This window comes from Scophthalmus maximus, chromosome 7, assembly GCF_022379125.1.
Source record: "Scophthalmus maximus strain ysfricsl-2021 chromosome 7, ASM2237912v1, whole genome shotgun sequence".
Classification (NCBI taxonomy): Eukaryota; Metazoa; Chordata; class Actinopteri; order Pleuronectiformes; family Scophthalmidae; genus Scophthalmus; species Scophthalmus maximus.
The window spans coordinates 15,994,339-16,018,795 of record NC_061521.1 but is presented as its reverse complement, the minus strand read 5'-3'; the positions used below and the strand labels follow the sequence as shown (position 1 = coordinate 16,018,795).

The 24,457-nt window shown below is 44.1% G+C and overlaps 1 protein-coding gene across 1 annotated transcript; it reads left to right on the top strand.

The window, feature by feature from the left end:
* Positions 1–933: 933 nt before the first annotated feature.
* On the top strand, positions 934–23,736 carry LOC118315676 (kielin cysteine rich BMP regulator). The gene is made up of 46 exons (XM_035643139.2): positions 934–1,611; positions 2,247–2,782; positions 3,077–3,149; positions 3,734–4,038; positions 4,142–4,310; positions 10,872–10,945; positions 11,061–11,154; positions 11,687–11,769; positions 11,861–11,954; positions 12,028–12,107; positions 12,198–12,283; positions 12,435–12,525; positions 12,741–12,840; positions 12,928–13,013; positions 13,184–13,277; positions 13,356–13,505; positions 13,591–13,697; positions 13,778–13,871; positions 14,336–14,509; positions 14,595–14,677; positions 14,766–14,859; positions 15,064–15,246; positions 15,342–15,512; positions 15,664–15,837; positions 15,924–16,006; positions 16,086–16,176; positions 16,257–16,339; positions 16,413–16,586; positions 16,815–16,994; positions 17,108–17,375; positions 17,969–18,051; positions 18,130–18,223; positions 18,295–18,468; positions 18,563–18,645; positions 18,944–19,064; positions 19,152–19,234; positions 19,516–19,615; positions 19,692–19,777; positions 20,024–20,126; positions 20,369–20,511; positions 20,769–20,941; positions 21,195–21,306; positions 21,391–21,492; positions 21,570–21,734; positions 21,835–22,135; positions 23,010–23,736. Exons 1-46 carry the CDS (start codon positions 1,509–1,511, stop codon positions 23,228–23,230), a joined length of 6,321 nt encoding a protein of 2,106 aa, XP_035499032.2. The 5' UTR covers positions 934–1,508; the 3' UTR covers positions 23,231–23,736.
* Positions 23,737–24,457: the final 721 nt, after the last annotated feature.

Sequence of the window (24,457 nt, the reverse complement as noted above, 5' to 3'; positions counted from 1 at the left end):
AAGATGAGGTTGATACAGTATATGGCTGACCTTTGACAACTACATCATCAGAACATCTGGTGTAATCTTTTGCTTTTTTCATAACTAGAAATGGTGAAAAAGCGTTAAAACCTGAGATGATCATTTGTTTTCAGACTGATTCTACTAAAGAAAGACATCCCACTGAATCAACTCTACTACAGAAGTTGTCGGGAGTCAAACTTTATAACCACTCATGAACTATTTACACATAAACATTTCGGTCGCCAAACTGGTGCTGCAGGGGAAAAGACTCCTCTTTGAGGCACTGCAGGATTAGCACACAATTGCATTATGCCTCTAATTCATACAACTTTTTCATTGTCCGGAATTAGCCCCATATCAGTCTGGAAGTGCCATGCAGCCATCCAGGGGGACAGGATGTATGTAGAAAAACCAACTAAGCGAAGAGAGGAAGTCCTGTGGGGGGAAAAACCCAAACATTTTAATCGTGATTATCACAGTCTAACTGGCTGTAATTAATCTCAATTATATCCACATACCAAATGAGAGAAGATTTTAAACTACAATCAGGTTTTGTTGCAGAAGTGGAGTCTCCAGCCAGAAAACAGGACACTCCAGTCTGTTTCATCCATTACAGGAACGCTTGGGTGTCCTATCATCACCAGAAAAATGCCACCACATGATGAGGGTGTAGTCTGAGACAGATCAGCACAGCAGAAGACATGAGCGGGACAACAACAACATGAGGGAAAGGCCAAGGGGTTGTGGAGATGGAGGGGGTGGGACACACACACAGTGGGATGCATACTGGGTCTGAATCCAAAGCAGTGAAACATGACTACTTGTGTTTACCCCGCCATCTCTCTCTCTCTCTCTCTCTCTCTCTCTCTCTCTGCATACACACAACACACACACATTTTTGGCTGCTTCAGTCATGGCTCCTCTCCAGTCTCCAGACCAGGTTTTAGCTGATTACCAAAACGGGGTCTCGGGGAATCAACGCCAGTGAGCAGATCTGGGTGGAGAGATTTTTTTTTCATGAGAGAAAGAGGGAAAACAGGAGAGAGAGAGAGAAAAACCCCTCCACTCACAGTTATCCATCTGGCTGAGGGGAGATAAGAATCGGTTACCTCATGCGCACTGTGCACCTGAACTTTTTTTTTTTTTTTTTTTTGCAGACGTCTTTTTCCACTCTCAATAGAAGAAGAAGAAATGATACAAAGTGTTTTCGAATTAATCTTCAGAGTTTCCGCCTCTTTGATCGTGGTGTGAAAGTGTGGTGAAGACATGGCCCCAGGGGGAATCTGAGTGTGTGACTGCAGAAGAAGAGACGCCCTGCCCGCATCCAGATGTTCCATGTTTCCCCTGCGCGCGCTCTGGAGAGGTTACTGCTCGCTGAGGAAGAGGGGGGGATCGTGAAGGCACAGCCCGCTGTCCATTGGCACCAGATCAGATTGGAGGAACAATGAGCGTCATGCTATTTTTCTGAGGGTTTTCGGATCACAGTTCAACTTTTCGTCCGGAGAATGGAGAGCGGCAAGCTGAGGACGCCGCTGCTGCTGTGGATCCAGTTGTTCTGGGTCTTTGCGCTGCGCGCGCGGGCGCACGCTGGTTCACATCACGACAACGGTGAGGCCCACTTCAATGAAAGTAAAGCATTTTCAGCAACGTGTACTTGAGAAAGTATTGTGTAGGTTTATACTGTGTCTTATGACATGTTCGAGGATTGTTAATACTTATATGCAAGCATAATTTCTATGTTATAATTGGTGAAGGGGGAGATCCATTTAATCTATAATGAAAGTGCAGTTGCCAGATTTAAAAGTAAAAAGGTAATTATCTTCCCTCTGCAAAATTTGCAGGCTATACATCCAATTTCATGGTCTTTTAATCACTGTGGATATAAATGCATGTCCTAAACCAAATTATATTTTAGCATAAATTTAGTTTCCAGTCACAGCTGTAAGGAGCTATCTCCAAGTTTACAGATTTGTGTCAGATGCTGTGTCACATTCGTTGAGAGGCAGACAGATCATACTGACCAGGCCTGTTGGTGTTGCGTTTGAGGTCAGTGGAGCAGCCATGTGTGACAAGCCTGATGAATGGCTTCATTCCGAGTCCCTCTCTCTCACAGACTCACACTCATTATAACCCAGAAACCCCTCAGTGTCGTCCTTCCTCAGACAGAGCATTAACTCATCCACTGTGGGTGTGTGTGCACTATGTCACAAGTCTGCCTCTCTGTTTTTTTATCTCTTCCCTAGTGATTGACCTTCTGGAAGCTCTAAACATGTCCCACCACATTAGTGGCGTGTCGAAGGCGCAGAGTCCCGATGGCGTGATATACAGAATCCGTCCCAGAGCACCCTACCTGACGCTGCCTCCAGAATATTCCCAATTCCTGCACTCCAACCTTCTGGGTAGCATGGGGGTGCATTTCGTGGGGCGTCAGTCATCAGGCTCCAGTGCCACTCTTTTCTCTCTCTCCTCTCCATCCGCACCCATTCTCCAAATCGTCTCCTCCACCCTCAATAACACGCTGCACTTGGAGTACCAGGCTGGAGGAGGAGCAGCTCGGGGCCTCACCAGCTTCCACTTCCCCACGAGCAACCCCTTCTCCGGGGAGGAGTGGGTCCAGTTGGCCGTGAGCCTGGAGCCAGATAGACTGGCCTTTTTTGTGGACTGTGAAGAAGCTGTTGTTGTGCCGATAAAGAGTGAAGGGAGGATCAACCTGGAACTGCCTCAAAATGTTGCCATCACTCTTGCCAGCTCACCGCAAAGGAAGGACAGCAAATTTAGTGTGAGTTAAAATGGCAGGGATTAAGTTACCAACATCTGACAAAAATATGTATGCTCATAATCACGATTCGGTGGCCCCATGAATAAAGCCACTACCAGTTCTACATCACAAAATGAAGGAAACATACTATGACTGTCATTGGAACTGAAATATATTATGTCCAATTCGCATTCATTGCATCTACATAACTTCATAATTACATTCCATATCTTTTTCTCCATTTTAATGTTCATTTTGGACTGAATCCGGTACAATAGAGCACATGAGCATGTCTGTGTTTCTTTTTGAATGCAGGGACATTTGAAGACAGCTGAGATTTCAATGAAAGCATATCTAAGGCGCCCATGGCTCTGCGACAATATTACAGGTAAAGAAACATCATCTATATCAACCCTGAGTGTAAATCTTTTTTTACTTACTGAACATTTCCTACAAAACCAACTCAATATAAGAAAAACATTTCAACGTTTACAGGAGCTTTAATTGATTTTCTGTTTTTTGTGTGTACAGTACATACATTATGTACATGGGCTTGTGTAGGTATATACATGTACATCTATGTGTTTATGATAGCATGTTGTGTGGGTTTGCTGAGTGTTGATACTTTACACCACCCCGGATGTTACAATGCCACTCCCTTTCTAAATTAACTATAGAAAATTGTAAACTAAACAGTAAAACTTTATTTTGTGTGGATTTCTGAACCCTCTTCTTACCCTCACAACACGGACCACCAAGGTTGATGCACATTAGATCATATTTTTTTTTTGCCTTCAGGCAGAAAGTCTCCCAAACAGTTTGTTTATTATTCCTCCTTGTAGATTTTAATTTTGTCAGTGTTTTCCAGGATGTTTGCTTAGCCTACAGATGTGTTATTTTATTAATTCAAGAATTCTTTAGCAATCTCTTGCTCCTCTCACCCCCCACCAACTCTTTCCTTCTCTTCCCCAGATAATCTGCCCTCGTCTAAGTACGTGGACGACCAGAGCTCAGATTCTGGGACTGACAGCAGTCGGACGTTTCAGCAGGGTGCTTCCCCTAGTAAACCTCCAACAAGCCACAGGCCAGTGGACCAAACCAGCAATTATCCCCAGGACGTCCAGAGTGACCAGCTGCAGAGAGGCGTTGTCCTGGGGCCGCCGGGATCTCCTGAAGGGGTGAGGTCTGTTTCTCAGGTCCAGAAAGATGACAGGCTGAAGACGCTGGAGAAGAGGATGGACGATCTCGCTCGTATGCTGGACATGGTCAAAGCTCAGGTAGCCACGGTATTTTGCTGAGAACATATGACTTTTAAATGAAAACATTATGTCACAGGACATAACGTACTTGCATGTAATAGATTTTTCGGTTTTATAACAGAATGTGGAGCTACAATCACGTGTAAAGTACCTGGAGGGATGTGAGTGTGTGAGGCAGCGATGTGAATGGGAGGGACGTGAAGTGGACGACGGCCAGCGCTGGCAAATTGACCTCAGCACTGTTTGTACTTGCACATCTGGAAAGGTCACATGCCAACCTAACATCAGAGGTAAACATGACTCAGCTTCTGTCTGTTTGTCAAGTCTCTCCTTTTCATTATTGCCACTTCCATCTGTTCTCGTTCCGTCCCTCTATCCCACATAAAATCTATTTATGATTTTATCACTCTCTCAGTAACCTCACACTGACATTCACCCGGTGTTAAGTAGCTAGTTTGCAGATCCAAGACCCCTGTCTGTCTAGTCCCTGTCAAAACGGAGGAGTATGTTTGGTCTTGACCTCTGACCCCGAGGGGTTTCACTGCTCCTGCCCCCCCGACACCAAGGGACCGGTGTGTCACAGGCAGCTGAGACAGGTATTTTTGGAGTAGTGGATTAGAGTAGATTTAAGAGTGTGTTAAAAAACTGTCAAATCTTTTTGCTCCATGTTGCTCAATGTGACACTGGCAGCAATGGCTCGGTATGTCTAGACTGGTCGTGTTGGTCCATGTCCACCCTGACAGGTGGTACAATATCAAGAAACTACAACCAAAAGTCCAGTTGCTCCTGATTCAACACCCTTGTGGATAACACTGTGGCAATGCTTTAACCATTTAACACTTCATTATTCAAAATCTTAATTTGCCCAATATTTTGGTTAATGACTAATTACTTGCCAAACCTATGATGATGTCCCCATCAGTATCAGCTGTACTTTGCGTTTAGTTCCAACCAGCTAATGTTAGCATGGTAAAATGCTAAACTCAGATGATGAACATGATAAAATTAAAAGAATTTAAATAGAATGGCAGATTTGCTTATCTTATGTTTGGTTACCCGGCAGGTCTCCAGAATTTTTCAAATGCTTGAGGTGGGTCACAAATGAAAACCAAGGTTTGAAACCCCCTTTTGTTTTTTGTGTTGCTGTAGCTTTCTTATAGTTTTAGTATTTTCTTTTTAGTCATTTGTTTGTATTTGCTTTATCTGTAAGGCTCTGTGCAACCACAGTGATGTGTCATGAAGGAATAGTCAGACATTTGGGAAAATTAGTTATTTGCAAGTTATTTAAGAAGATCGATATCAGCCCTGTTGTTTCTGGTCAGTGGATTTTCTTTTACCTCTGCACTGAGCAAGAACAGTTGATTTAGTTTCAAGTCGTGTTAAGCAAATTTAATGTCTCCTGGCAGTAGTTTTATGTTTAACAGCAAAAAAAAAATTCTCAAAAAGTCAACCTATTCCTTTAATGTAACTGATGTAGTTTGTAGATCACGGTTGTGATTTTCAGTTATTTGTTCATGGTTTAGCTTTGGCCTGCTTTGTATTGCGGTGGGGATTTAAGGCTGGGTAAAGGGGCCATATGTCCCCCCTCCCCTCTTTTAGGCATGTTTGGTGCCAAAACCGAAGAACAACTGTGAAGGAGTGCGGCCATTTGAACGCCGCTGGGCTTTTAATCCCACCTCCGGCCTCTGTGAAGTCTTCATCCACTGTGCTGGACACAGCAGCAACAATTTCCCTTCCTTTAATGCCTGTAGGGACCAGTGTATGTTTGGAGCGTGCTGCCTCCGCAAACGAAGCGCGGGTCTTTCCAAGGCTCAGCGGCATCATACTCAACATCGATACAACATCTCCTCTGTGAACAGGACTCTCAGTGGGTACGAGCAGCTCAATATGGAGGACGAAACGTGGTATAGAAATATAGACTTCAACCATTCTGAAGATCTGAAAAGAAACCCTAAAAGGGTTGACTGCCGCACAGATCTGGATTTCACTTATACCTGCGATGACCTCACATTGACACAGTGCCAAGCTCTGGTGAAGGACCATGATGGAGAGGCACAAGTATTGAGCTTCTCTCCTGGACTGAAGTGCTCTGACAGGAGCTGTGGAGGGAGATGTGGGTGCTTCTCTCAACGTAGGCTCTGGAGATACGGGGAAAGGTTCAGTCAAGGCTGTGAAGAGTGCACATGCACAGGAAGTGGCAGAGTCGACTGTGTGTGCAGACACCTGACCCAGCGTAAAGAAATTAGAGACCTCACACTGAGAGAAAGGAGGTTGTACCAACGGGCTATCGGGAAACTCTACGCCAGTTCAGGTAAGGCCGGGAATCCACATGTTTTTATCCCTTAACTTTTCAAAATTCAAGGTTTACCTTTGTATCATTATCATGTGTTTTCTTGTGTCTTTCTGTGTGTAATTTGATGTGGTTTTAGCTGCGTGGAAGAGCTTTGCGCTACTGAGAGCTGAGTTCTCCCCTCAGGCCGGCAGTCATACCTTCTTCCTCCCCTGGCACCGCTATTTCCTGCGATTAGTGGAGCGCAAGCTGCGGTCAGTGTCGTCATGCAAATTGGCAATTCCATATTTCGAATGGACAGTGGACTCTGGGTCAATGAAGTCCTCAGCTGCTTGGCAGGCTGGATTGTTTGGAGGAGATGGTGAGCTAGGCTCAGGCTGCATCCCTCATCACCCTTTCCAGGGTGTGACATCACATGTCCACTGGTCTCCTTGTCTCAGACGAAGTTTCAACTCCTCGGTTTGTCAAATACCTTTTCTTCATCTTACGGCCCACCTCACTGTTCTTTCTATACATTGCGGTATTACTGGCATGATGTTTATTTGTTTATTTGCTGCTCCCTTTAGGTTTGGCTGCCAAATGCAGTGAACCTGCAGAAGACTTTAAACCTAGCGGACTTCCAGTTGTTCTCCCAGTCTCTGCAAACTTTTTCTGTCCTCTTTAGACTTTGGGTAGGGGGACACATGGCTTCACCTCTGGCTGCCTATGACCCTTTGTACCTGTCACACATGGCATTCATGGACAAGCTGTGGGCACAGTGGCAAGAGAAACATCAGCATGCATCAAAAAGAGAAACTTTTAGAGACGACCATGGTCAGAGCATCCTCAGACAGAGGCACGGGAAGATAGAGCCCTTTGACATCACTCCTAATGATGTGATCTCTTCCCAGATGAAGATGTGTGTCGTGTATGTGCCTGTAACCATTGGCGCACCTTGTAATATGACGCTCTTACAAAAACACCCACAAGGAAGTCCAAAATATCCAAATATTGACTTTCCCAAGCACAAATCACACTGCAGTTATTTTGTTAGTGCCGGTTTTGACAGTAATGTTTTTGACCAGCATGAATACGACCATGACGGCTACGACCAAAGTGGTTGGGACAGGTGGGGTTATGGCAAAGACGGTTTCAACCGAGACTTCATTGATAAGGATGGATATGATGTAGCTGGATTCAACCGCAATGGTTTCAACCGTTACAACGTCTCGTGGTTTGGTATGCATAGGGATGGGTTGTTTGGAAACAAAAAGAAGAAAGAGCGTTACAAAGAGGAGGACAATGATGAAAAGACACACAGAGACAAGATCATGTCTGAGCTCTTCAGAGACAAAGGCTACAGTATATATGGGTTTGATCCATTTGGCCTGGATCGTGGCGGATTCGATGCATTTGGCTTTCGAACTGATGGCTATGACAAGGACAGTTGCAACTGGTTCTACAATGGTCCGCACTACTTGCGCTTCTACTTCCACACACAGCAACAGTTGATGTCATCCAGTGACCAAGCTCTAAACCGCATGACCCGTACCTGCCCTCCCATCACCTCCCTTCCCGCACACTGGGCGACCCAGGACTGGATGACGTTTGATCCAAACCAAAGCAGTGCTGTGATGGGTCAACCTGAGCAGGACTGGGTGGGACTAAATAAACAAGAAACTGACAATAATGTCATGGCGGTTAATCAAAACAGGATCAACATGTGGCTGCCAATCACACCTGATCACAGGTATTGGCATCGCAAGAACAGAGCTACTGTAGCCACGCAAAGCCAGCTGACAACTTGTTATTTCATGCTCATTAGGTTTTTGCTTGGGAGGGGAATTATGTTGCACAGTTAATCAGATGCCTCTCTCATCCTACACCTCAATACGACCACTCCCTACGCCTGATTGGACAAACACATCACTTGCTGGGCCGCATTGTCAATTTCCTTGAAAACGAGTAGCTGCAGACCCATGATTGATTTTACACCTGCAACAGTGAGTCAAATTTGTTTCCACTTTCCAAACTCAATGAGTCATATGGTCTTCCAGGGATCTCCCTAAGGTTTTAGCATGAAACCACCATGCTGAATTAGATCATACTAGAGGTTTCCCAAAATCAAATGTTATGGTGAGATTTGTCAGCTGGCATTACCAGGCTAATACCTCAACAGTCATAGTATAAGTAGCAAGTAAAATACTTGATTATATTTGCATTTTGAGCTAATATTGTGATCCCCTTTCCCTTGAAACACCGTCTGAAGGTTTTGTTTCAAGCTCCACTGGTTCAGCGGTTGTCCCCTCGGCTCTGCTCCTATCACCTGCCCCGACCTCTGCCTCCAGGCCCGTTGCCACGGTTACCCCGAGGCTGTATGCCATGTGCACAACTGTGGTTCATGTTTCAGAGAGTGGCGGGATCCAGACACTGGTGACCATGTGATATGCCATGGCTGGTGAACACGGGACTCTCTGCCAGAGAACATGGAGGAATAAAGTACTTTCCACAGCTGTGAGAGCTAAGCGAAACAGAACATGAGAAGGAAGACTGTTGAAAACGACTGATACTGGAATAAAACATAACAGTTGCTGCTCGAAATATTTTTAGGACATTCCAAGAATATCAACTTATACATGGACACAAAAATATACTCATACCTCTAGTGGTGTCTAGCATCTGATATTTCAGTAACAAAGGTCTGCACAAGTTTTCATTGGGTCTTTTTATTTGGTTGAAAGAAGTGTGCAGAAAAGGAGTTGCTGAGAATTAATCTTTTGAAAGAGATTTTGCTTTTTCAACATTATTTCAACCAATTTTTCAACACTGAGCAGCACCCACTAAATTCCAGCAAAGCAAATTTGTGTTAGAGGAGGACGAAATTAAAATCTCAAAATAGGAATGAATGAAACTACAAATAGAGGTTTAAAAAAGTGCTTCAAGCTTCCCTTGTCAATATTTTTTTATATTAATGATGAATCAAATGATTACATCAATATGAGGGGTGTCACTATTCGGGTTAGAAGTTCTACAGAGTGATTGTGGTTTCTTTCAGTTCATTGTTTTGGTTTTGAGACCCTGAATTTGTTCTGTTCTAGGTTCACTGTTACCATGTATTTCTAATTGCAGCAGACAGATGCGTGCAGAGAAAAAGATGTAAAGGAAATTGTGTGCGCTTCAGTGATCAGATAAAGTTAGCATTTATAGCTTGTGAACATAGTGAAGCATTAAGCTCCAAAGTTTCCCTCGAGAGTGGGAGAAGCTCAACACTAAAAAGAGAGTGAACATTGGATTTAATGTTGCTCAGTTGCAGGGACATGGCTCCAAGTGAATGCTATTGCTGCAACTCTTTCGTTTCTATATCATCTAGATTAGGAGTTAGTTTGTCATTGTTGTGTCGACTTGTTGTTGCATTAAAGGAAACTTCCTACAACTTTTAGTCATAGTGAGGTGAAACAAACCTGTGGGACTGACAGTGATGTTGGACAGGCCTCATTAGGGATTCCCAGTGTCTCTTTTTGTCTCTCTTTAACGTCCTCAGTCCACCCGACCGCCCACAGATTTATGGAAACATCTTTCTGTCCTGCTTATTCAATGTGATACACATGTGCCCCAGCAGCCCACTGTCTCTTCTCTCATCCTCCGTGACGACTCTCTCCGCCACTGTCTCTGCCTTTTCATTCATCTCTCTCCCTTAATTGTTTCTGCATGTAGGCCAGAAGACTCCGAAGGCACCCAGTGGATGTTCACTCGCAGACACTCACACTTTGATCTCATGCATGCTTGGCTTGCTAGAGGAAATGCCTGTTGGCTGCTGGCACAGTAGGCAGCCTCTCTCTCCCTCTGTGATTATTGCCCTCTCTCACACAAAAAACACATTGTGTCTCCGTCCCTTGGAGAGTGGTCATTAAAATAATTATCTGCTGAAATCTTCAGGCCAAGATACTATTTGATAGACTCCCAGGAAGCCTTTGATGAAAACAATGGAGCGATGTCGCTTTTCAGTGTTCGGTGTATGCTACAATGTCAACAACTTTTTTTTTTCTTCCCCTCAGCAAAATAGCTTTAACAGCCACAGAATGGGGGAAGTTGTTAGGGCCATCCTCCAGAGGGAATCCTCCGCAGGAAAGCTGCTGCCCCTTCCAATTTTTTTGTCGCTGTTTCCCCTGCAGTAAATCTCCTTCAAGTTTTAATTGACTTCGCCAGTGGTACAGTAGTCTTTAAAAGGTTACAGGCACTTCTGGTTTTGGTTATGGACGATAAAACATATTGTGTGTGTGAAAGCGAGCATTTGCACAGTGTATTATTTCAAAACAATGCTCTTGTGTCGTTACTGGAGAGAAAGAAAAAAGCAGAACCAGATGTTTCCCAGTGACCTAGAGAAAAGGTGAAATAAAAATCTGCATCGATAGACAGAGCGGAATGAGAGCGAGACCACCTGTAATGACGCCAACTTAGTTCCACATTCGTCTTTTATTGCTTAAACTATCTTTATTCACACCTACATTATTTCTTGGGATATGACACATACACACAGAGGCTGAAAATTGTGTCTGCACTAAAGATCTTGTCTCATCTTCAGGGTGCGAGCTGGATGGCACAGTTCACAACGTGTCCTACAGCACTATAGACGGATGTCAGACATGTACGTGTAAGGTATGTATTTCACATACACAAACATATATACTGAGCCTGAACAATTCCTCTGGTCCCTTTCTTTTCTTCCTGTTTATCCTTTTCTCTCACCTCTGCTTCCCTCCTTTGGCCACAGGGTGGAAACAGGGAGTGCTCTCCGCTGCCCTGCCCTTCACTTGACTGCACACAGACGGAGACTGTGCTTGGAGACTGCTGCCAGCATTGCAAGAGTAAGGATACAGAAAAGAAATATGCACAAATCTGTATGAGGAGTTATTCTTACACCAAACATTAATTATGTCTTAGTCCTTCAATAATATACAGTAATTAGTGAACTGATTTGCATTGTTTTTTGGCAAGAAAGCAGCACTGGCTTCACTGTCTTGCCTCTTTAAAACATTGCTATTGTGCAGGTTGTTTTCAAAGGCTCATCTTTGACAGTGTTTTCTCGGTAGACCTGTTTATGCTCTTATGAATTGCACTAAAAAAAAAATAGATTTGTCCTTAACTGATACCACTATAATCAAGTTCAAAATCATATTTATTGGCAAGACGGTTTTCACGTAAACCTGCATAACAAAAACAAATTCAAAATCAAGTACTGTTAGTACAAGGAGAAGAGCAGTAAAAATAGTTTATACATTAAAAAAAATGCTGTGTTTTTACAGGTGTTTTTCTTTCCTAGGTGCTCTGGTGTCACATTAACTGCTGAGGACTAAGCACCGTGACAGTGAAATAATCTGATGTAACGTGTGTTTGCAGGCTGTGTCCATGCGGGTGTCCGGTATGAACACAAAGCCAAGTGGAGACCAGAGGAGAGTTCCTGTGATGTCTGCTACTGTTTGGTGGGGCCAAATACTAATCATCAACTACTAATTATCGACTATCTTTAACATCACCTTCATCTCCAGCGATGTTTATCTGTCCTCTCTCCAGGAGGGTCGTGTTCACTGTGAGAGGGAGCAGTGCCACACCTCTTGTAAAAACCCAGCTGCCCCACCGCCCAATACCTGCTGTCCAGTTTGTCAAGGTGGGTTGACTGAAGCGGTGTGAGTGTTCAGTGGACTGCAGAGTAAAAGTGTGTGCTCATGTGTGTCTTGTAGGCTGTGGTGTGAATGGTCATGACTTCCCTAACGGAGCTGGGATTCCGACTGGGGACCGTTGTGAAGAGTGTACATGTGTGGTACGTCACTGAAAATTCAATTGCAAAGTAAGTTTTTGTGCGAACATGAGTTGTGAGTATTTTTATTACCGAGTGCTCTTTCTCTACCAGAATGGAAATGTTGCGTGTTCGCCCCTTCCCTGTCCTGCTTTGGCTTGTCGAAACCCTACACATCGGGCTGGAGACTGTTGCCCACGGTAACAAACCTGCTTTGACCTCATTCATATCACTTTCAAACCTGCGGCTTACCCAACTTTGGCTTTAAATGTGGTGGTGCAGGTGAAAGACTTGAGAGTCTTTTAGTTTTTAGCTGTGAATGTTCATGTTGCTTGTGTGTGTGACCTGTAGGTGTGAGCAATGTGATTATGAGTCCAAGTTGTACGTGGATGGGCAGATGTTCCCCTCCGGGAGAGACCCCTGCCTCCGCTGCATCTGCACTGTGAGTACACTTTAGTTTTATGGTTATGTGAACTTGATGTGACTGGGCTTCAGGGGTTCAAAGAAAACACTCTCAGAAGCATATGTGATCAAATTTGAAACATGTGAGAATGGGGCTGGTTTTAAAGTCCTGAAATGTAGCTTATAGCTCTGAGCTTAATATCTGACGGTAGATGAATGTTTGATTTATCATCCAGTCTTGTCTCTACCTGTTAGGCAGGTGAAGTGTCCTGTGAACGTCGGGATTCCTCATGTCCCACGCCGCGCTGTAATCATCCAGCTAAGCGTAAAGGAGAGTGTTGTCCCACATGTGATGGTCTGTGTATGCAACTACATGCCATCTTCCAATTTTAACTTTTACTCTCAAAGCCCAAACATAATCAGGTTGTTTGTTTTCCCACAGAATGTGAGTATGACAGGAGAGTGTATGCTCATGGGGAAGCGTTCATCCCCGCTGGGAGTGGACCCTGTCTACAGTGCAGGTGTAAGGTACAGTATACTCAAAAATAAAGTATTGAAACAAAACAATTCAAGGCTTCATTCCATTGTCAATTAAATTATTCTTCTTTGTTTCTACATCAAAGCATATTATGTTGCTACACTTTTCCACAAACTTTCTCTCATATGTCTGCATACTCTTTTAAACAAACCTGTTTAAGGGCGGGAGTGTAATTTGCCATGAAGAAAAGTGCCCCCCTGTCCAGTGCTCCAACCCTATTATAGACCCACACCGCTGCTGTCCACTCTGCAAAGGTAATAATCCACAGGCAAACAGACACACAGGTTCAGATAATCCATGAACACATGACAACTCCTCTTTTCTCGTGGTAGCGTGTGTGTTGGAGGGCGTGGAATATGAAGAAGGCTCTAGCTGGCAAGTCCAGAACCCCTGCTCAAGTTGCATCTGTGTGAATGGAGAGACTCTGTGCACACATTCACACTGCCCCCCCAATGAGTGCCTGCATCCCACTAAGACTACTGGTAAGACTGTATGCCTCTCGGAGCTTTGTTTAAATGCAGATGACGATGGGCAATCTCCGGTACACCGTCCCTTTCTTTCCTTCAGGCTCCTGTTGTGCAACGTGTGGAAGCTGCACCTATAATCATCGTATCTATAGCGACGGACAGAGGTTTACGACCCCTGACCAGCCCTGTCACATCTGCACCTGTCAGGTAAGTGTGTCTCTATTCACAAACACGCTGAACTGTACTGTTAATAATCAGACCCGCTGAAAGCCTCTCCTTCTCCTCAGCACGGGACTGTGGCGTGTGAGAGAAGACCTTGTCCTCCACTCAACTGTACAAACTCATACACACCCGCGGGAGAGTGCTGCCCTAAATGTCCAGGTACACACGGCCATGACATGATTGCGGTTCACGTTGTACATTGGTCAATAGCCTTTTTCCACCAACAGGAAATGGGATCGATTCTATTTCGTGCACAAAACTTGAACAGTTGAGAGCGTTTCGACCAAATCAAAACTGGTCCTGAGCAAGAAATAGCTGGTTGTTCAGTGCGAACCATGACGACATTGGTGGGTGTGCCACTGTCACACTACATCTCCTTATCATGAGCAGTTGGTCCCTGCTAGATTTTTTTGAAGGTGAATTTTTTTTTTGACTTGTCCATGATTACAAAGGTTCTGCTCAAACCTGGTGGAAAACGCTGGCCAGTTCGCTTGACTGCACCAAAGTTCAAATAATCCTGGATGGATCCTAGTTCCCTGTTGGTGGAAAAGGGCAACATTTCACTTGATCCACTAGTCTCAGTCCGCTCAGTAAAACTTTTTTTGTATTTGCATCTTTTCCAGATTGCTCCTTTGAAAACCGTGTGTTTGTGGACGGACAGGTTTTTCTCAATCCCGTGAGTGTGTGTGAAGAGTGTAAGTGTGTGAGCGGCAGGATTGACTGCCACCAAGCACAATGCCCTCAGCCTCACTGTAATGCGCCTCGACCTGGAACATGCTGTCATAACAACTGCAACGGTGAGGAGATGTGAACTTGACATCAGGAACGTTTATTTAACAAATTTAAAAAATCTCACAGTTTCGCAATATTTTCATAATTAAGGTTGCAGCTATACCGGGAAAGAGTATCCCAATGGACTGGAGTTTCCCCATCCCACTGACAAGTGCAGGACATGCAGCTGCATAGTAAGAACAATGAACGTCGCATCGTGACTCGCCCTCGAGTGACGATCACCTGTGGTTTTCAGTTCAGTCTATGTGATGTTTGTTACAGAATGGGAACGTCCAGTGTCTGATGAGGAGGTGTCCACCACTGCCGTGTTCCAACCCAAATGTGCTGCCAGGAGACTGCTGCCCCCAGTGTCCAGGTAAAGCTGTGCAAGAGAGATAAAGATGTTAGGTGGAGTGAATTAGACAGGATTTTGAACAGGTATTCAAAATTATTTTCAAATTATTTAATATCAAGGCTTGAGACTATTTGTTTCCTGTCTCATGATGACATGATCTGACAGAAGGTTGATTACGAGGTTGTGGAGTGGAGACATTGATTCTTTCCCCTGATGTTCCTCCAGCTCCTCCGTCGGACTGTGTGTATGAACAACGAGCCTACAGACACGCTGAGCGTTTTTACCACCCGACCGACAACTGTCGATCATGTACCTGCACCAACGGGACAGTTCACTGTCAGCGCAAGCCTTGCCCCTTCACTGCATGTTCTCACCCCGTCACACAAGAGTGCTGCCGGACCTGCGAAGGTAAAGGTTTTTATATATTTGATCCAGTTTTCAATCCACTCAAGAGACTGAACATCTAGTCTTCATATATTTCTACATTTCAATCCCTCTTGCAGGCTGTTCACACGAGGGTCGAGAGCGAGCTAATGGGGAGACGTGGGATGACGCGTCAGACCCATGTGTCGCATGTGTGTGTCATGAGGGCTCTGTGCGGTGTGAAAGGAAGCGCTGCCGACCCTCCAACTGTAACCACCCAGTCCGCAGACAGTGCTGCATGTCCTGTGATGGTGAGCGTCTGAAACACTTGACAGCAAGGACACTTTCCAAAAAAACGAAATGTCCCCGATACTCAAGATAACACACATACCTCACTGCTTTCATTTCATTTAATCACAAAAATATATTTGTCTCTAATTTACTCTTATTTACCTCTTGCAGGCTGCATGTTTCATGGTAAAGAATATCCCGACGGCACTGAGTTTGCTGATGACAATGACGCATGTGGTGTGTGTTATTGTTACGGAGGGGATGTCGTCTGCTCCAGGCTCCCCTGTTATGGAGATTGCAGCCACCCGTATAAACCACCCGGACAATGCTGTGGAGAATGCGAACGTACGTAAAATGTCAAAATCTGATTCTTCCCACATTCCTGGTTTGTTTCTTCGTCATTCATCGTTTCCATGATCTTTTTTGGACAGGCTGTTTCTATAACACTGTTGTCCTCACCAATGGCCAGTCGATCCCTGACCCAGGGAACCCCTGCTCTGAATGTACCTGCCAGGTATCAAAAACATACATTCACAATCACATTCCCACTGGTTAATCTCTGTAGACAACATGTCATGCTTACTCACCTGCAGAGTGGTTCAGTGCACTGTGTGAAGAAGACGTGTCCAGCAGCTCTGTGTCCTCACCCCGTCACCAACCCATGTGGCTGCCCCGTCTGTGACGGTACATAAACACTTCACATGTAACAGATGTGCATGTATAAGCAGATTGTGTGAATAATGAATGCTCTACTCTGTGTGTAGGTTGTCACTTCCAAGGCGTCTCATATGTTGACGGACAGGTTCTCCCAGGAGGAGAGAACGGATGCAGGGACTGCACCTGCTCAGTGAGGGAGACATTAAACTTTTTTTGGTCACGGCACCGTCACAGGTTTCTTTACATCTGTTTCTACACCATAGAGAGGTGAGGTGGCATGTGTGCAGAGAAGATGCCCCGCTGTGTCATGCCCACACCCTGCCCTGGACGGCTGTGCATGTGGAGTGTGTGACGGATGCAATTTTAATGGACGAGGGTGTTTTAACGGAGAGCGATTCCAACACCCGACCGACCACTGCCAGCTCTGCTCCTGCTTGGTACAAAATACACACACACACATATAACATATACAGTATACTGTAAGTGCTTTCTAGGAAACTGCATTGCAATACTGAAAGGCTCCCTAAGGTCAGAGTTGTGGATAAAATAACATTTTTGAGCATTTGATAAAGTCAAAATGACCACGCTATCATTTATTCATCCTCAGCTGTACCAGGATTACTCAGTAACATATTCAGAGTCTGAACGTGTGTCTTTATGTGTAGAACGGCGGCGTGGTGTGCACACGTGCATCTTGTCCAAGCGTTGCCTGTGTGCGACCAGTGACTCCTCCGGGGGAGTGTTGCCCCGTCTGCACAGGCGTGTGTCTGCATCAGGGCAAAGAGTATCAGTCCGGCTCCACCTTCTCTTCCCCCTCTGATCCCTGCTCCTCATGCTCCTGTCTGGTCAGTTTGACAAGTCTTACTGAACGAAAACAAAACATCTGAATAAATGATGAAGCGAATCGTTTGATCCCTTCAACCATATTCTCTTTTCCCCACTGTCTTCCTTTGATCAGAATGAGGTGGTGAACTGTCAGAGGAGACCTTGTCCAGTCCGGTGCTCACATCCGGTCCCCTCAGAAACCTGCTGCCCCGTCTGTGACTCGTGTCTGTATGAGGGTGTCGTGCACTCTCACAGTCACACCTTCACACCCTCCCTCCACAACCCCTGCCAGCGCTGCACGTGTGTCAGAGGTACCGTCACTTGTTTGCCACTCGTCTGCCCACCGACGCCCTGCGCTCGACCCGTCACCAAGCCTGGACAGTGTTGTCCTGAGTGCACAGGTAATTCTTTGAACTGTTTGTGTAAACGGTCGGTGAAGGCCTACATGTTCCCTGTGATATGTTTCATACTTATATGAGCAAATTTGTGGTTTCAATATTTTCTGTAAATGTGCTGCATCCCCAATGAAACCAGGAAGTATAAGATGAGATACTAAGTCTGCTATTCTCAGACTCAATAGCATGTTCTCAAAACAGATCATTTAGAAAACAATAAGATGTAACCCCAGATTGAGTCACGCCTTTCATGCTTTTTAAGTGCTTTGTGTCACAGTTACACTGCAGTTGTATTTTTTTGTATGTATTTTGTGCTTGAAAAGACTATATTGAAAGAGATTATCTGCTGAATTTTTATAATATTGATAACAGTGTTTCTTTTACTTGTAATTCATTCCAAATCATGCCACTCAAGAAAAAAAACTAAACGCCCGATGTTGTTAGTGAGAAATGAGAACAGCCATATCAAATTCAAGCATCTGGTCACAAAAATTACACAAAAACTGATACCACAATCTTGGAACGTACCATTTTTTTTCTCTTTATATAAACTATTTCAGAAAATCCCCCTCACTCTTTGTTTTATTTCTGTCCCTCAGCGTGCATGCTGGACGGACAGGAGTTCACCGACGGGCAGACATGGACCCTCGGTTCAAACCACTGCTCGACCTGCACCTGCCAGGTCTGACCTCTACCGTCTTTTACTCTCCGCGTTTGCATCCCTCCTGTGTTTAAGTGCTAATGTGTCTGCGTCTTGCAGGCAGGTGAAGTACAGTGTACATCTCCTGGGTGTCCCAAGCTGAAATGTATGCATCAGGTGACTGATCCAGGAGCCTGCTGTCCTCGCTGTAGAGGTAAATATATCACTAAAATCATACACACAGCTGGAAATAGTGCAGCAGGGACTGATTTATCTTCGTTTCAGGTTGTATGTATGGAGCCGAGGAGCACGCCGAGGGCAGCAGCTGGTTCGCAGACTCCACGCCCTGCATGACATGTATGTGTGTGGACGGGGTCACCACCTGCTCTGAAGTACACTGTCTATCCCCATGTATCAACTTCATCAGTGTGCCTGGGGAGTGCTGCCCTGTGTGTGCTGGTAAGTAGGAAAAAAATGAAGGATCTGAAGCATATAAGCTGCATGTTTCATATTAGGATCTTTTTTTTAATCTTGCACAATGTTTTTTAAATAGACTGTGTATTTGAGGGCAGAGTGTATGGCCCAGGGGACAGTTTTCATCCAGCTGACGACCCCTGTCAGATCTGCACTTGTGAGGTATGATGCATTTACACCTGATACCTAGAGACCGTTTTTAAAAATTTAAACAAATTATCAATCCCGAATAACTCAAATTTGTGAAACCATGTAACTTTAGGATACTAATTTTTTCTTAAATGTGTTTATTATATTTTATTCTAACATTGTAATTTTATTAAAACTACAATACACAACGGAGTTCCGAATAGTTCTATCTTACATTTGTTAAACTTTTGTTTAATAAATGCCCTAAAAAATAGATAGATTAGTCAAACTGTTGCCAGTAGAAGTTGTAACCCAGGTGTTTGTATCCCAGGTGATGCCAGACGGAGAGCAGCACCTGAGGTGTTTACGAAAGCAGTGTCCCAGGCTGGTCGACTGTCCCAAGAGCAACATCTTGTTCTCTGGCCCAGAATCCTGCTGTCCTGTCTGTGCACGTCAGTACCAAAGTGCATGTCTATGATACACTGTACCACATATTATTCTGCTGTGCACTGTGATATTTGTGTGATCTTTGTGTTTAGAACCTCTCAGTAACTGCACCGCTGCCCTGATTGGCAACGAGGTGTTGGCCACAGACGACCCCTGTTTCACCTGCCACTGCAAGGTAACACAAGGACGACTTTTTCTCATGCTGTTAATTGAATATATATGGAATATTATAAGGGACATAAACCAACATCTATCTGCACCTTAGTAATACAAACAAAACAATACAAATTACTGGCAGTGCTTATACTTTACTTGCCTGCACTGGAAACACTGACTTTGACATCTACTGTAATTATCGGGTTGTTGGCATCAGTCAAACTACGATCAATATACTATTATATGATTCTATGCAGTGCAGTGATACTGTGTCTGTGTCTGTGTCTGTCTGTGATTTAGGACCTGACATGGACCTGCCTGCACCAAATGTGCCTCCCAATTTCATGTCCTCTAAAGGAACAGTTCATGCCTCCAGACTCCTGCTGCTCCGTGTGTAAAGGTGAGAGGAGATCATATCTCTTCCCATTTGTCTGTTTCCATTTGAAATCTTATCGGCATTTTTGTTTTCCATGCAGACTGTGTGATTGAAGGTCAGGGCAAGGTGACTAATGGCAGCAGCTGGACAGACAGCGAAGACAACTGTGTGACATGTACCTGTAATGTGAGTCCGAGATAAATGCGAGTTTAAGTTTAAGAAAAACAACTAGCTCTTATAAAGAGATTTGAGGAGTGATTACAAAGAACATATTGCCGTAATAATCAGTGTGGAATTATCTCATTGAATTCATCATGTGCTGTGAAATTTATCATGACTTCAAGGCCCCCCAAAAAATTGTCTAGTATCTACTCAGACCACCTTCCTCTATCTACCTCTCAAGCAGTTTGCTCTTTCTGTGCGCGTCCTTAGTTGGGCCACATTGAATGCAGCATTGAAGAGTGTTTGCCTGCAGTTTGTCTGGGTGGACAGAAGCAAGTGAAGACTCCGGGGAAATGTTGCCCTGAATGTCACGGTATTTCTGTCAAACAATACAGTGACCATCCCTAACTGTTGTGTTTGCTCAGAGTTTTGTCTAACAAGTGTGTGTGTGTGTGTGTGTGTGTGTGTGTGTGTGTGTGTGTGTGTGTGTGCATGTGTGTGTGCATGTGTGTGTGTGTGTGTGCGTGTGCGTGTGTGTGCGTGTGTGTGTGCGTGTGTGTGCGTGCGTGCGTGCGTGCGTGCGTGCGTGCGTGCGTGCGTGTGTGCGTGCTGTAGACTCAGGAGCCTCGTGTTTGCACCAGGGGACGGTGTATCACAGTAACGAGCAGTGGGAGGTGGACGAGTGCACAAGCTGTCAGTGCGTATCTGGAGACGTACACTGTCATAGTGAACGCTGCCCTCCCCTCACCTGTACAACAGTCAGTACAACAAACAAACACACACTTTCAGTGTTTCAACATAGGTTGAAATGTTCACATGATGCCTCACTGTTCTTTAGTCTGTCCAGAGACATTAAATATAATCAGTGTTTACACGTCATAGCTAGTTTTTGTCATTTATTTGGCTTCTCCTCAGGAGAATCAGTTACTCAGCCTCTTTGTGTGTGTGTGTGTGTGTGTGTGTGTGTGTGTGTGTGTGTGTGTGTGTGCGTGCGTGCGTGCGTGTTTGTTGTCAGGATGAGATGCCCGCAGTTGTCCCGGGTTTGTGTTGTCCTCATTGCCTTCCCCGTCCAGCCACCTGCATCGCCTTCGGGGACCCTCATTATCGGACCTTCGATGGCCGCATGCTGCACTTCCAGGGAGCGTGCACCTATGTCCTGGTGCAGGACTGTGAGGGTGGAGACTTCAGGTGAGATGGTCCACATGGTTACACAAGCAAATATTTTCTCAATCAGTGTCCTAATAAGAAAAAAGAAAAAAAATCTAACTCCTTTCTCACACTCGAATCCTCTGCCAACATCCTATTTCATGTGGAAAAATGTCAATCTACCAAAGAAAATAATGAGCCGTTTCCTGTGACCTTTCAATGAAGAAGCTATTTTTATGTTTTAAATTGAAAAATAAATAACAACGATAACAATGTCTCCTCTTTGTTTGCACAGTGTTCATGTGACTAACGACGACCGTGGACGTAAAGGAGTGTCCTGGACTAAAGAGGTTACCGTGTTTATAGGAGACGTCACAGTGCAGCTACTCCAGGACTGGGTTGTGAAGGTTTGTACGACTACAGCAACTGATTCTGTGCAGTTATGTTTGCGTTTCACGTCCACTCAGTGAAATTTTTTTTTTTACTTTCAGGTCAACGATGAAGTTGTGAGTTTGCCATTCCTCAGAGAACCGTACATCTACATTGAACGACAAACCAACACCATCTTACTCAACACTAACATCGGCCTGAAGGTGCAGTCTTTTATCTCTTTCATCACTCTTTGGATGATATTATATTAGATACACACTTACCTCTGGTCCACCTTCAGGTGCAGTGGAGTGGCCGTTCACACCTGGAAGTGAGCGTGCCAGGCTCCTATAAGACCCACACCTGTGGTCTCTGTGGAAACTTTAACAACTACTACCAGGATGACCTCCGGATGCCCAGCGGACGACTCAGCCTCTCAGAGTCCGACTTTGGCAACAGCTGGAGGGTAAAACGGAAATAGAAAAATGAATGAAAGCCAGTTGAATTATTTCACGCACACTCAAATCCTAATTCATAAACATATCAAACAATGGTTTGCATTTTAGGTCAAAAATGGTAGTCGCTCCCTCTCAACTTGTCGACCTGGTGAAGATGTCGACCCCTGCAAGGACGCAGGTTACCAGGCCAAGAAGGGGGCTAATGCTCGCTGTAAGGTCCTGAAGTCCGCCGTCTTCAAGCCCTGCCATCGCGTGGTGCCTCCTGAGCCGTGGTACGGAGCCTGCGTCTACGATCTCTGTGCCTGCGGGGCCAATAGTGATGAGTGTCTGTGTGACGCACTGGAGGCCTACGCCAGTCAGTGCAGAGAGGCTGGAGTTGTCCTGCGGTGGAGGAGCCCGTCACTGTGTGGTGAGTGAAACACACGCTGGAAGGCCCGAAAAACATACTCAGCTTCTCCCTGAAGAAGAAAGAGGCTTCTAGATGAATACAAATAATCAGTCAATCGTGTGAAAAAGATGGAACCGTTTTACAACAGGTTTAGTTATTTTCTGAAGAGAAATGTCTGTATTTGTGTTTTTTTGTTTGAACTCAGCAAAGCTAAAAAAGGAAAATGTCACATGCAGCTATGTTGCATCACCGCAATAGGTCATTCTCATAACAGACAAATAACACATTGCATTGTGGGGCTTTTAACAAAAGGAACAGAACAACTTTTGGGGGGTATTTCACACTCAGAATTCAGACATCCAAAAAGGTTGTATACAGTAATGTGACTTTTTAAATGTTAAACTCAATGACAATTGATTAGATCCCTATGATAACAAATTATTAAAAAATGGGTTTATTTTATTTCTTCAGAACTAACTTTGATGCTTGTTTAGTCAGAATATACTGTAATACTGTAATCAATATATGTAAGCAAGACAAAAGATGTACTGTACTTTCTGAGGTAATGGGTGACTTCTATGTTTATCAAAGAGTACTTAATGATTCATGCTCTCTTTTGGATCAAAAGCTTAAACGTCCACTTGCTCCCATTGTAAACTACTCAACAATTCTTGCTTTATGATGCTATATGCAGGAAATGTTAATTAGGTCTCAAATAAAAAAACAACAACACATTTCTCATCTCTTTAAAATGTTATCTTAGTGTTGTCAGACAACTGCTGACTCCTGTTGATCACCCGTTAAAGGTCATCAGAAGTCACAGTCATTATGCCATGATGGATCACAGGGTTTCCAGTCTCAGTCATTGTTGTATTTCTGTGGCTGTCTTTCACAGCTGTGGGCTGCCCAGTGGAGAGGGGCTTTGTGTTCGACGAGTGTGGTCCCCCGTGTCCCGTGACCTGCTTTAACGTCGACGTGCCACTGGGGGTGATAGAGAGCCACTGCTTCAAGCCCTGTGTCCCAGGCTGCCAGTGTCCTGCTGGTCTGGTTCTACACGACAGCTACTGCATACAGCCCGAAAAGTGCCCCAAGATCATTCACGGCAACCACACATGATGCTCGCTCTCAGGAGTACACTTAATATGTATACACACACACACACACACACACACACTGCCACCACCTCATAATCTGCAATCCACACGAGGACTGCATCAGCCTTACGTTACTGTATACTGAAGTTTGAAATGGAAATATATCCCTAGTGGTGAACTCCATGACTTATGGATTCTACACTTTGACCTCATCATACTGCATTTGGATGTTTATATAAACATTTTTATATATGAATCTGTAGCACTGAATATTTATATTACACAAGAGTTTGTCATGTTAATGTCACATGTCCATGCCACATGTCAATTGGTACTTTACCTGTTTTACACACTCGTGAAATATGACATTGGTTAACTTTTTTATTAACAGTCAAAAGAGCATTTGTTTACTGTACAGGTACATTTCTGCCTGATGTTGATATTGACTGTTTATACAGTAAACCACGTGATCTCAGGTATTCTTTTTTTCTATTTCCATTTTACAAATAAACAAAGGTTTCACCACTATTTCTGGTATTTCTTTTTCATTATTCATCAAGACTCTATAAATCCTGCAATTTCTCAATAATTAGTAACCTAGTAGGTTTCCTGCAAAGAAATATATAATTTGTTGTGCATTATTTGTAAAATAATGTAGACAGCCTTTAGTATGTTTCCAATGAATGAATTAAAATAAACTGCTTGTGTAACCTTGACAGAGTGCACAGCAGATCAGGTAGAAGTGCAAAAAATGTGAAATAAACAAATTGAGCACATGGAGAGTAAAGTTTTGATTAATAATTAAATAAAGGTTTAATATTCTCCTGTGGTTTAATGTTGTAGTTGTTGTAGGCAACTGCCTCTAAACTGAACTTACTAAATTCAAAATAGAAAAACAATTTCAGACATTATTAATATTATTCCTTATTTTATTTCAGACATGGCTCTATTTTTAAAGGAAATTACTGTAGTAAATTACAGACTCCGAGAAAGGCGATATTGACAATTGTTGGGCTGGGATCCACCAACTTTCACTGGAGTTTTTTTACACAGGTGAAATGTGTCACATGATCACGTGCAGTATATCAGATTTCACTCCGCTCTGTCTCTCTCTGACAGATAACACTGTCACTTTTGTTGCTCGGTAACCCGATCCAGCTTTTGTCCAGAGGTACCGTAACCATAGTAATCGACTGTACAATTTGTCAGCCCACAGTGGTGAAAAAACATGGAGCAGGTAAGATGTTCT